General features: G+C 39.6%; 1 protein-coding gene across 11 annotated transcripts in view; it reads left to right on the top strand.

Annotated features, from left to right (window-relative positions):
• The window catches only part of LOC144592046 (casein kinase I), a 183,259-nt gene that overhangs the window by 132,394 nt on the left and 36,686 nt on the right, over positions 1-14,179 (top strand). For 7 of the 11 annotated variants that reach the window (XM_078396283.1, XM_078396281.1, XM_078396279.1 and 4 more), the window contains 4 exons: positions 8,462-8,547; positions 8,641-8,725; positions 10,332-10,480; positions 13,003-13,098. In XM_078396283.1, the coding sequence (XP_078252409.1) occupies positions 8,462-8,547; positions 8,641-8,725; positions 10,332-10,480; positions 13,003-13,098 (416 nt within the window). The remainder of the gene's footprint in view (positions 1-8,461; positions 8,548-8,640; positions 8,726-10,331; positions 10,481-13,002; positions 13,099-14,179) is intronic. The other 4 variants (XM_078396282.1, XM_078396280.1, XM_078396278.1 and 1 more) reach the window with 1 other exon arrangement.

The following is a 14,179-nucleotide window of genomic DNA, read 5'->3' as shown; positions in this document are numbered from 1 at the left end:
CTGCAGGCTTACCCATGGTCGCAACATCTGCAAGAGCGATTACTAAACGCATCAATTACTTTGGTAGGAATGTTCTTTGGTTGGGGGTGGGGAGAGAGAGAGAGATACTCTTCATTAGGCCATGCTTTAACTACATTATTAACAACGGCTCAAGATCCTTCCAGTGATATAGACCTTCAGGCCAGGTGACTTTGAGAGAGAGAGACACACTGTTGAATACTGACCAGCACGACTGAGCTCAAAATGGGACACCCTCACTAGAGACCTGGATTGTTTTTTATTGATTGGTTATTCTGGATGCAAAACTTTTCTTCGGATTTGCATGCTCTTGTTGGTACCAATAAAGTGGAACCCATTTCTAATTGGCAGTGCGTACCTTTTGGTCAACAATGGTAATCTTGTGTGGTGTCGTGAAAGTTGGTGGTTTGCATTCAGTTGCAATGGTGTCTGTGGTGCTCCAAGTTCAAACAAAATCACCACATGGTTTAAGTGTTCCCAACAACTCTCAGTAACTTCTGCAGATGCGCTGTAAGAAGCATTTTATCGGGATGCATCACAGCGTACTTTGGGAACAGCTCCATCAAAGACTGCAAGAAATTGTGGACGCAGCCCAGACCATAACGCAAACCAACTACCCTTCCATTGACTCCATCTGCACCTCATGCTGCCTCTGCAAAGACACCAACATTATCAAGGTCAAGTCTCATCCCGGACACTCCCTCTTCTCACCTTTCCCATCAGACAAGAGGTACAGAAGTGTGAAAACACATACCTCCAGATTCAGGGACAGTTTCTTCCCATTGGAAGAATCAGGCAACTGAACCATCCTATCACTAACTAAAGAGCTGTCCTGACCTACCATCTACCTTAGTGGAGACCCTCGGACTATCTTTAATTGGATTTTACAGGACTTTATCTTGCACTAAATGTTTTTCTCTTTATCCGATATCTGTACACTGGGCGGTTTGATTATAATTATAGTGTTTCCACTGACTGGATAACACGCAACAAAAAAACATTTCCCTGTATCTCGGTGCATGTGACAATAACTAAAGTAAAATGCTTTATAACTATTTATTCACAAAATGCTGGAGTAACTTTATAACTTTATAAGTTATAACTAGTTACACGTTTGCCACAACCTTTGCTCAAGTGCTTAATGAGATAGAAACAAACCAATAATAATCATGTAACTTGGCTCCTCAGATTAAAGCTGACAGATGCTCTCAAGGCCCCTTACCCTGTGCCTGCTCTAAACAAAATAGCTCATCAAAGCTGGATAATTGCCCTTGTGGAAGAACTGTGCTGTAAGAACAAACACTCATTCAATGGTTCAAATCCCAGGGCTGTATTTGGATAGAAAAGAAAAATTGGCAGATGTCATTGAGGAAGAAATAGATTAAAACAGAGCAATGGACTGAACTGGTTGAGAAGTTGAAAATCCTGTTTGGTTGGTGTGGAGAATTCTAGGCAATGGCTAAAGATCATCAGAGATGATGAGAATGATTGCAGACAGAATTTTGTAATCAAATAAATAGAAAATTGTAATAAATTGGAGTGCAGTGAACTGCTCTTGGTGCACTGAACATGTATATTGAATAATCCAAATGTCCTCTTGTATCTCGAGAAAAAAGTGGTGAAATTGAGCAAAGATGTTGAAAGTATCAATGTGGCATTTAGCATGGGGAATCGTGTGCTAAAATCAACCTTTATATTTTTCACCAGGAGCCACGTGCAGAGTTCATAGCTGCTGCGTCATTGCCAGGCTGCCCACGGGTGAGGAACACTCTCTGTAGCAGCCATGGCACAGCAGCAGAAAAGATGTCCGTGAAGGTGAGGGAAAGCTTGAAGATGTTGCCCAGACTGGAAGATTGTAATTAAGAAGGCAGGTTGGATAAGTTGGGGCTGTTTTCTTTGGATCAGTGGGAGATCAGGAGAGACTTGATTGAGTTGTATAAGAGTGTAAGGTAAATGTGAAGATGTCAAGGGATCAAAAAAAATAGAGGAATATATTTAAAATAATTTGGATTACAGTAGAGATGAGGATAATGTTTTTACTCAGACACAATATATGGTGGAATAAACCTCCGGCAAGGAGTCCACGGAGATTTGAACTTAATGCCTTTGGTAGTACGTTGGAACAGCAGTTAATGCTGCAGCCTCGTGATTCCACGGTCCCGTTTCAACCCTGACCGCAGGCAAGGTCTCTGGAACATTTCTTGTTCAGCCTGTGATTGCACGAGTCTCTATCCTCAGAGACATGCTGGTAGGTTAATTGGCCGCTGTTTTGCGCTGGTCGGCGACAAGCTAATCATTTGGGGATTGATGGGCATTTGCGAGGGAATAAGTTGCAGGGCTACAGGGAAATAAAGAGCCCGGACTGGAATTGACAGGATTCCTCTGCTGGGAAGCAGCATGGACTCGTGGGCTGAGTGGCCTCTTGCGTTGTGATGAGTAAATTGAAGCGGCAGAAATCATCATCACTTTTTAACAGTGCTTTTACAGAAACATCACATTTTATTTAAAAATTCTTAAATCTTCCTGTTCCTTTTATACCTTTTTATTGATATTTGTAACACAAAAAAAATCAAAATTAGATGTGGCACAGCCAGTGGAGTTACTGATTGGGTGCCTTGTACTAGTGCCTTGTACTTTGCGACATCACTGTGTGTAATTCCTGCAGAAGAATGATTTATATAGTGTTTTGAGGCTTATTTTTGCTTGAATAAGCTCGTGACTACTGCATTGACTGAGTTCCTTTTTGACTTTCTCTTTAGCAAGAGCGGAATATCTCGGGAAGACTTAATGTGGTGACTGGCAGTCGTGAAATTAGTACATTAAAAAGAAAACCATTTGTTACATTGCATAAGCTATTGTTCGTTGTCAACTGAATGTGTTGTCCTTTGTTTCTTATCATCTAAATACCATATATCTCAGCTGGCTATGAATTGTTCCTTTCAGAATAATAACAATACAATTCTGTATTATAAAATGAAATGGATAGCATATCAGTGTATGAAAAGAACAGATAAAATAATTGAATGAATAATAGCATTTTCCCTGAAAATGAAAGGACAACAGCAATTATTTGTGTTGTCGTCAAAATCGTTAAAGGTACTGTGGTTTTCATGGCTCTTCGATGGTGGTACTGCTGGTACTAAGCATCACTCTCAGTAGCAATACTTATCATTTATATTACTTGGACAAAATGCTCTTTATGGATGCATGAAGTCAGAATTTTAATTGTTTTATTTTTTTTTAAATTTGGAGCATTGGGGTCTATTATTGTAACGTTGTTACAGTGACGTGCAGAGGACAGATCTTTACTGTTTCTTGCTATTATTGAGATGAAATAATCCTGGGATAGGTCATCTGTTGGCCTAAGATTCCCAGACCAAGCTGTTCCTCACATTGTTGCCCAGGACACAGTTTTCTGCAAGGAGCTTGCCTCTGACCTGTGCAGTGCAGGGCCACACCTAACCTGCAGCTGGCTGCAGTGACAAGAATGGCATTGAATACTGTGTGCCCCGTTTGCTGGCAAACCTGGTGTTTAAGTTCAGTGATAGAACATGCTTTTGACATTCATTAACAGTAAATATTACTCGGGTGTGTCGGAAGGAACTGCAGATGCTGGTTTAATCTGAAGATAGACACAAAAAGCTGGAGTAACTCAGCGGGATAGGCAGCATCTCTGGAGAGAAGGAATGGGTGACGTTTTGGGTCGAGACCCTTCAGACTGAAAGTCACGGGGAAGGGAAATGAGAGATATAGATGGAAGTAGAGAGAGATATATAGATATAAACATAGCACAAAAAGTAAGGAAATTTGTGTTTGGTAGATTATTTCTTTGTTGTAACAATGCTTCTTGGCAATAAATCTTATACCGTTGGAAAGCCTGTTTATTTCCCTTTTAAATGGTGCCACATTTGTAAGGAACATGCATTTGTGGGATGAGCAGCAGAGCTGAGTATATGGGATGCGCCCATGAAAAATTTGCCAAATCTTCTCTGCCAATGCCAAACAGCTTATTCTGCTGTTGCTATTGACTCTTGTTTTGAGCTTCTGGTACCCCCAGGTGCTGACAAGAATGGGATGCCATCCCACAACAGTGTGTGACCAGGCTGGTGACCAGCATGAGGAGGAGGTGCCAGGCTGTTGTGGCTGTGTATGGTTCTTCCACACGCTACTGTGGCTCCTGTTTATTAAATGAATAAATTGTTAAATTGCCAATATGTCTTGTTTCTTCAGACCAATCATCCAATCCACCAAACAACACCGAACAAGAGTCAATGGCAGAATAAGCTGTTTGGCATTGGCAGAGAAGATTTGGCAAATTTTTCATGGGCGCATCCCATATACTCAGCTCTGCTGCTCATCCCACAAATGCATGTTCCTTACAAATGTGGCACCATTTAAAAGGGAAATAAACAGGCTTTCCAACGGTATAAGATTTATTGCCAAGAAGCATTGTTACAACAAAGAAATAATCTACCAAACACAAATTTCCTTACTTTTTGTGCTATGTTTATATCTATATATCTCTCTCTACTTCCATCTATATCTCTCATTTCCCTTCCCCGTGCCTTGCAATCTCCTCCCACAATGAAACTTTAAATGGAGTGTTTTCCAGAGTTTGGTTTAGACCATGCAAACAATATGTCCTGCCCAAAGTAGCCGATAGAATGCAATCAGGGCCTCAATACTGCACCAGAAGAGGACGCTGATATGGTTCACTTGTGCTTCCAGTGAGTTTGGAGTATCTTGAGGATCTTGCATTGATGGTGCTGGATGCTAGTTCAGATTGAATACATTGTGCAACTTCCTGAAGTATGCAAAGTATCTTTACGTTCTGCAAGACTTTAAAACAAAATGGATGTTGTTTTCTATCAAGTTACATTACTTACATTGATCTATCAACATCTGTATTTTTGTCACAAATTGTTTTCAGCCTGTTAACTGCTGTGATTGCCATTTATAATCAATAATTCAGCAAGTCAAGCTGCATCTTTTGTTGACTCTACTTGAGTCAACATTTCAAATTGAAGACTATTCATGCCTGACCTGCTGATTGCAGCATTTTATGTTTTTCTCAGAATTTTGCATGTTTTTACCATCCACTGTTTTCCAGTAGAGACAAGGAATTGCAGATGCTGATTTACAAAAAAGATATAATGCTGGAGTAACTCAGTAGGTCTCTGGACAACATGGACAGGTGACGTTTTGGTCAGGACCCAATTTCATTTTGGATGTTTCCCCCAAACCGAAATGTCACCTGTTCATATTCTCTGGAGATGCCGCCTGGCCCACTGAGTGACTCCAGCACTTGCTTCTTTCTCTGTTTTGTTGGACAAGTTCAACTATTGCTCACGACAGCCAACTTTTCCAGTTATTAGTCCAGTAAACCTTCTCCAAACTTTCCAATACGTTAACATTCTCCCTTTAACTCTTCCTAGTGCGTTGTACTGTAATAGTACATCAAGCCGGGATAGTAACTATCACAATTATTCTGCAACAAGCTGTGCAGAAATATTTAATTTTCTGCACATGTTTAGTTTTAAAATGTGGGAGGTCATGGGCTGGAATTGCAGATTTTTCAAAAATGTAACAGATAATCATCCACCGAGTGTAGGTTATTTGCTGACTGACATTATGGGTTAATTATCCGATTGTAACGGTCATTGGCAAAATGAACCTAAAGGAGAGTTGAAAAACATGTAAGAGAAAACAAGTTACATGGGTACAGGAATATGAGGAGAGGATGATGGGATTGCTGTCTTGGGAGTCACATGGACCATATGAGCCAAATGTAGCAAGCACATTAAAAATATATATATAATTGAGTTTTAAATATTGCAGGAGCATAAAGATCAATATCAGGAATGAGCAGTAATGATCAAGCAACGTTTTCAATCAGGGGCAAGAGGAAAGACAAAGAAGAGGGACTGTGATGGGAGGGGTGACAAGTTTTAAAAGGATTGCAATGGGATCGCCAAGTGGAAAATAGAAAGAAAAAAGCATTAAATTAAACAGATGAAAAAAATGGAAGGCAGGGAGTGGGCTGGGCATGAGGATGTGGGGAAGAACAGTAAACAGGGAAGAAAGTACAGGAGCACGTGATTAATTACATCCAGGTTCAAGAGCAGCGTCTTCCCAGCAACTATCAGGTTCTTTAACTTCTCTGTGGAGCCTGAATCACAAACCTACCTCAACAATGATCTACTGTGGACTTTGTTTATGGTTACACTATTTACTTTAGTTTCACACTGTTAAAGTGTGGTTACCTGGTATTACTGATTATTAACTTATTGGATTATTGATTATCATGTTTATTTGTTGTGTAATTGCATTAATGGGCCTGTAAAGCTGAGGCAAAGAAACATTCAATTGCTCCAGTTTTAGCATATGTGACAATTATGCCAACATGCTTTGCTAAAATGAAAGTTGAAATGGACAAGTTTTTTTTCCTCCTTGGTTTGCTGTCTGCAGTTGCTCAGCCGGCATCTTGGCTTTGCTGGTGCACAAATTCCAGGATTCTCCTAGAAATTATAGCTGAAGGCACAAGTTCGAAATCCACCGTAGCAGTTGGAGAATTTAGATTCCGTTAAATAAATCTGAAGCGAGTCTAATAGATGGTAAGCATTGCTAGCTTGCTATTTAAAAACCCAGCTGGTTCACTGATGTCCTTCAGGTCTGGAACATTGCCATCGGTCAATATGTGACTGCAAACTTATTGTTGTTGATTCTTAATTGCCTGTGGGCTCAAGGGTGAGTACAATCAACCCAGTAACACAGATAGTATTAAGAGAAAAATGCCAAAGTGCAGAATATACTGTTACATCATTGTAGCATTACAGTTAAAGAGAAAATGCAGGTTTAAAGAAAAAATGTCAAAGAGCCACAATGAGGAAGATTGGGAGATCAGGATTTTGCCCTTAGCTTGTGGGAGGACTGTTCAGTAGTTTGTTAACAGCGGGGAAGAAGCTGCTCCTGAATCTGGAGGTACCAGCTTTGAAGATTTATCATCTGCCATGTGGAAGAGGGGAGAAGTGAGGATGATCGGAGTGTATATTGTCCTTTGTTACATTGACTGCTTTCCCGAGGCAGAGTTAAGTGCAGCTGGAGTTGATGGAGGTCAGTTTGATAATGGACTGGGCCACATCTGCAGCTCTCTGAAATTTCTTGGAAATAATTTCTTGCCTTAATCATCTGAAGAACTAGAGGCATTGGTGTGTGTTTTTAGCCACAGCTTCAATGTGGTTGGTCGAGGAGAAATTGGTGATAATATCTACACCTGGGAACTTGAAGCTCTCAGCCATCTCCACGTCGGAACCACTGCTGACAGAGGTGTGTACACTACCTCGTTTCCTGAAATCAATAACTAGCCCCTCCTCTTTACTGACTTTGAGGGAGAAGTTGTTGGCCTGACAGGTCACTAAGCTCCTTGGCTCTTTTCTGTACTTTGTCTTGTCATTGCTCAAGTTCCAGCCCACCACAGTGAACTTGCACATGGAGTCAAAGCAGAATTTGGCCACACAGCCCAAACAAACGTATATGATGGGTTTATTCATAACCTAACTATAGCAATTATATTCTTAACCAAATTCTACTATTTTGGTTGGGGTGACTGTGGGTAATAAAGGCACAGGGAATCTGTGCTAAATGACAATCTGGGGCCATTTGTCTTTGCAATACGAAAAACTATCAGGCATTCGACTTCAAAAGTTTTAACAAAAGCAGACCTCTGGAATAACAGGAAAGAATATTGTGGACCTTTGCTGACTGGATAAATTGATATAAACCCAGTATACCTTGATATAAAAGCTTGAATTAATTATTAAAGGCTACATCATTTGGGATTTCAGGCTGATGCACAAAGTTGAAGAAAAATGAAAAGTTGGTATCGCCAGCATTTCTTCGATAATGGGGAATAAAGTCTGGCAAGATACAAAACTAACAACTGGCCTGAACTACCTCTGTTTCTGTCCGATGAGCTGACTTAAAATTATCTCCATCTTCACCCAGAAGGCAAACTCATGGCATTGAATAAATGGATGAATATTGGGGGTGAAATGGAGACATTTGTTTAGCAGTGAACATTTGGCTTTATCCGCAAGGGCCAGAGAGAGAAGATCCGAGACACAAGGAACAAGAAAAGATCTTAGCCTTGGTTAAGTGATGGCATCACATTTCAGAGGCAGAATGGAACAAAACAGTATAAGAATTAATTTCAAAATAAGCACTTTATACTACCACTTTCAACCTAAAAATTACATTATAATGTGATATTTTGCACATGTAATTTTTGTTCAGTGATTCACTGAACTAGCAAGTCAACTAATGTTATTTAAAATTATGATGTATAGCTAAGTTTAAAAACAATGATACTTTTCAAGTTTTGAATTATAAAACCGATATTATAGCAAATAATTTTTTTTTGTTGGAATTGTTCATTAATTTGCAGAACAAAGCAGAAGAGATGACTTAGAAGCATTAGGTCATATGTTCATGTATTTCCTCCGTGGCAGTCTACCTTGGCAGGGCCTTAAGGCAAGTTTTCTCCCTCCCCAACTCTTTACACTATAAAGTGCTAACTGCTAAAAATTGTCCTGGTAGCACAATTAATTAACTTTCTTTTTTCAGGCGGACACATTAAAAGAAAGATATCAGAAAATCGGGGATACCAAGCGAGCGACACCCGTTGAAGTATTGTGTGAAAACTTTCCAGGTAATTACAGAGATGAGGTGTCCCCAAACATCATGCCCCATTTCAGTCCCTTAAATTGGTTTATTTCTGCAACATTGTTTCACTGCAGTGTGCATTTTTTAGCAAGGTCCATTATTGAAGGCTACTGGTAATGATGGGATACTGTTCAAATCCTTAGAGAAATAGAAAGGAAATACATAATACTATTTTAATCATAGTGTATTTGTACATTAGCACTTTACTCATAGTAAGTGCTAGTTTATTTTGAGGCTTTACTTTTCCGAGAACACAAAGTGCTGGAGTAACTCAGTGGCTCATGCAACATATGCTGAGGGTGATACGGTGGCACAGTGTTGGAGTTGCTGTATTACAGTACCGGAGACCAGGGTTCGAACCTCATTACGGGTACTGTCTGTACGGAGTTGGTACGTTTTCCCTGTGACCAGCGTGGGTTTTCTCCGGTATCCCCTCTCACTCCAAAGACGCACAGTTTTATCGGTTAATTGGCTTGGTATAATTGTAAATTGTCCCTAGTGTGTGCAGGATAGTGTTAATGTGCGGGGATCGCTCTTCCTTGTGAACTTGGTGAGCTAAAGGGCCTGTTCCGTGCTGTATCTCTAAACAAAAGTATATATGCGGAGGGAATGGGTAGGTGATTCGAGTCAGGATTCTTCTTCAGACCTTCACACTTGAGTCTGAGGAAGGTTGCTGACCCAAAACATCACATATTCATTCCCTCAACACTTTCTGCCTCACCTGCTGAGTTACTCCTGTACTTTTGCTCGGCATCAATAGTTCCTTGTATCTCCATCCTGACCTTTCTCAGTTGTTGAGACGTGTTGTCACACTGCTAACAGGTTTTGGTTCACTTGATGTTCAACAAGCTTTATCCTGACTGGTGGTGTTCGTGGGTGCTGTTACTTCCCTCTATCTGTGCGTAGGCCATAAAATGTGCTGTGGAGCATTTTCTGAAAACCAGTTATGAATTTAATTGTAAGATTCTTTTTATGGCAATATTGTAGTGTATGTAACAGAATATTTGAAATCTTTGACCAGAGAAGAACTAATCTATGACCAAGTCCTTAGTGAAAATAACAACAGAGTAATTTGGGTACATTACAGTTTTAATAGCTTTACTCCATTCACATACATTTTAAATCGGATCGGACTTATCATCGGCGGAGCCGGCCGTCTTCGGAGGCTGCGGGAGCGGCTGCGACTCGCCTTGGGCTTGGCCCGCTGCGAACCGTCCGGCGCGGCCTGCAGCCACAACAACCTGACTGCGGGCGAGGACAGCAGGAGAAGGGAAAGACATTGTGGCCTTCCATCACAGTGAGGAGAGGACTGGAGGAGACTCACTGTGATGGATGTTTCTTTGATGGGTGTTTCTTTTTTTGTGTGTTTTTGGGGTTGTGTAATTTTAATGCCTATTTAATGCTTTTATTGTTGGACTGTGTATTGGGGGTTTTTGGGGTTGTGTAATTTTAATGCCTATTTAATGCTTTTATTGTTGGACTGTGGGTGACTGAATTTCGTCCAATATTGGATGACAAATAAAGCTATCTTGAATCTTGAATCTTGAAATGTTTGTTTATTAGATGTGGTCAATGTTGAATTTTGTTTTCAGAAGAAATGGCTACGTATTTACGCTATGTAAGAAGGCTAGACTTCTTCGAGAAACCAGACTATGACTACCTAAGGAAGCTCTTCACAGACTTATTCGATAAGAAAGGGTACATGTTCGATTATGAATACGACTGGATCGGCAAACAGCTTGTAAGATTAAAAATTAAGTTATGTATCACTTTTTTGTCAGTTGAATATACTTTCTCCAAAATCAAAATGCTACAAGACCTCAAATGTTTATGGATAGGATTGGTATTAAGATAAAAAAATGTTTGACTCCTCTCTAAACAAGAGAGCTGTCTACTTGCTTTCAGGATAAGTTTTAATTTGGGAATACTGGAAAGACATTCGTAAAAGGAAGACAATTCTTTTGCATGGTGTCTATGTTAGAACAACTGATTAGCTAAGCAATCTTGCTGGGGGCAGGCGCAGGAGTTCAGAGCTAAATTAAAAAGACAGGCCTCTGGTAATAATCACTTTTTTACACAAATCACAAATTGAGTGCAAAAAGACTGAATTTAAGTACTTAATTTGACTTATTTGGCAAAAAAACATTTAGGCTGCTGAAATGTATTTATATGATGATTACGATAGACTCAAAATGTTGGAGTAACTCAGTGGGACAGGCAGCGTCTCTGGAGAGAAGGAATGGGTGATGTTTTGGGTTGAGACCCTTCTTCAGTCTTCCTTTTCTCCAGAGATGCTGCCTGTCCCGCTGAGCTATTCCAGCATTTTGTGTCAACCTTCAGTTTCACCCAGGATCTGCAGTTCCTTCCGACACATATATGGTTACGGGTTTATCCTACTTCAAAATATTAATCTGGAAACAGACTTGGAGGCACCACAGGCCTTCAGTTAATCTTTGCTTGCACCCCCAGTCACGCACTTGTTAAGAGCAACTGAAACTGATGTTTTGCTCTGGTCCCATGATGTGCTGAGCTTTCTCCTTGAGATGTTATTTTTTCTACTTTTCCCTCTCTATTAAATAATCCATCACTTTTGGTTATTTTACTTTTCTCCCAGACCACCTCTCTTCTCCCATGAATTTGTAAATATTTGCTGATTGCGCTGTTTCTTTGTCATCTTCTTGATAATGCCCCACAAATATCTTTTCCAAATCTTAAAATCAATTCAGAAAAGTCATCAAAAATTGTAAGCCAAATCAAGGTCCAGTCACCTAGTGCTGAACACAATCACGAGCGCTGAAGCACGCTCTTTTGTGGTATGTACCAATTTTAATATTTCTTCCTTTGTGATCCTTACCAAGAATAGAGCTGACCCTGCAACGTCCTTGATTTTTTTTCCCTGTGTTGAGCTGGGGACAATCTAATACATTATTTATTTTTTACATTTTGAAATGGCTACTGGAATAATTTCAACCCTTAAAAGACTTCCATTTATATAGTGCTTTATTTGGTCATCGGGGAACATCCTAAAGTGGTTCATGTAGCGTGATATTACTTTCAGAAAATTCCAGCAGCTAATTTGGCCAAAGAAAGTTTCTTTAAACCTGCTGTGTTGAAATTAATCTTTTTGGATGATCATGTGGATGAAGTAAAGTTGGTGAAGAAACCAAGAGAACTCTCACTTGCTTGTCCATTAACTTAGAGGGATGATAGCAGAGAAGATATGAAGTGTGTTTCCTTGTTTTGTTTTTCTCCTGATGCTGGCCCAGCTATTGATAACTGGGTAACTGAAGTTAAAGCAATAAATTAGGAAATAAAGCTAATTTCAGCAATAACAACCTGTTGGGTGGTCACAAAACCATCTGATTCGCTAAAGTCATTTACTGGGATTTTTTTCATTCTTGCCCAGTCTGCCTTGCATGTGAATACAAGTCCATCAATGTAGTTCTCTCTCTGAACGATCTCAAATTCCGGGTGATGAGGGATGAACAAGAAATCTCGGCATTTCCGGTGATATCGACACCGTATGAGTGAATAAATAAAACAAAATTTATTGATGACCCTGACAAGCCATAAGAACTTATAATTAAGGCCCATTTTAATACCTCATGTAAAGGAGTATATGTTTATGATGCCTCAATATGGTGCAAGGTTGAGCCATTCTGTTTATTTCTTTTGCGTTCAACAATTAGGCAGCAGTAATGGCTTTCAACAGCGCCTTCCACAATGTCCAGATGCTCCTTCACAGCCAATCGTATGCTTTCCAATTATAGTCACTGTGGTAGTTTGGTAGTTTCTATAAAAAGCAAGATGTCAGCACACTGAGAACTTTCATGTCCTTCTTTGAATAGGGCAAGTATTGTTTCTTATTGGACTGTGAACAGCTTTAGTTTAATCTGTTAGCTGGCAGAAGACACTTGTGACACTGCAGAACAGAATTAACTATTCTGATACTGTACTGTGGAATGGAGCATCAACATAACATCTTCTGGGTCCAGTGAAAGAGATCAGTTAATGTAGCACATATAGGCACTCTGCTTCTGCCTTCATGCTCTATGTATTCATCAATTGACTTATGCTGAGGACTTTACTGTTTTAATGTAATTTCTATTGAATGAATTGATTTATGTTTACGGGGCAATTGCAGTATTGTGTATTTCCAGTTGGAAAAAGGAAAATGCTGAATTAAATGTTTCAACTCACTTCATGTCATGCTTCAGCTACCTATTCATTTCAGAACATAATGTCAGTTTTCCTTAATTACAGCCCACTCCAGTTGGCTCAATTCATACAGATAACGCTCTCACAACAGCCAACAGAGATAGTCATCAACACAGGGATAGAACACAAGCCAAAAATCAGGTAGGTTTGGCAATGTCATTGTGATGTATGTTATTCTGTCTCTACTGGCAATGGAATTTATTTAAGGCCCACGCAGAACATCAATTTACCTTTTTTTATGGTTTTGTGTGAGGCTTTAGTTTTACTTGTTCTGTTGGCTCCCATTGTAATGTTCCAGTAACATTGTTGAAGTAAACTGGGTCCATTTGCTATTGTCAGAAAAAAAAATTCTTCCCATTGTTGACCATAGTGGTCAAATTACGTTTGTTTTAACACGGACTGTACAAGATTTGAATGTTGGCAGCGGATGTCGCAAGAGTGGTGAGTAGTTTGAAACCAGGTAGAAAATAATCAGTAATCTGAGCTCTTCCTACAGATCTGTTCCATGATAGATTATATTGCATGAAGAAAAATCATAAGTAAATTTGGAAAGAGAATTTAGTCTGGAATTAAAGTCGGGGCGTGTAATAGGGGAGAAAGGCTCAGCACTTGGGGTCAGGTTATCAAACCAGGTATGGAGTTTTAGTGGAATCATGGAATGGGGTTTGAAGAAGTTGTGGATTGAGTCCAGGAGAAAGAAAGTAGGTTGTGGGTTGGACCCTTGGGGTTGAGAGGGATCATCGTTTGAAACCCGTTGGTTGATATGCTGAGACTGTCCAAGGCAAGTGCAACGTTGTAAAATGTTCTTTCTATCATTTGGAGCACTATAGAAACGATATTTGAACCATGTGCTTACACACGTGTTTTTATACCTGTGGCAGGAAATTAATGATTGAGAAGAACTCAAATAAACTAACTCGACATTTTCATTTTAGTTCCCACTTTTGTTTAAATTAAGGAACAGGTCGAAATTAATTGTTTTGGGGGCATTATTCTAAAATGTCTGTTGGCTTTTTGCACAATAAATAACTTTTAACAATAAAATGCCACTGCATGTATAAGCAAAGGCTACAATAGCACTCTGCAATAAATAGCCCCAGTTTCACTGCGGTATGAAAATGCCAATCAATAGTCAATAGTCATTTATTTGTCACATACACATAAATGTGTAGTGAAATGAAAAATTACCCGCAGTTCAACAATAAGACCAATAAGAATAATC

This window comes from Rhinoraja longicauda, chromosome 3 (assembly GCF_053455715.1).
Source record: "Rhinoraja longicauda isolate Sanriku21f chromosome 3, sRhiLon1.1, whole genome shotgun sequence".
Lineage (NCBI taxonomy): Eukaryota > Metazoa > Chordata > Chondrichthyes > Rajiformes > Arhynchobatidae > Rhinoraja > Rhinoraja longicauda.
Note: the sequence above shows the minus strand (reverse complement) of the source record. Positions and strands in the feature narration are given on the sequence as shown.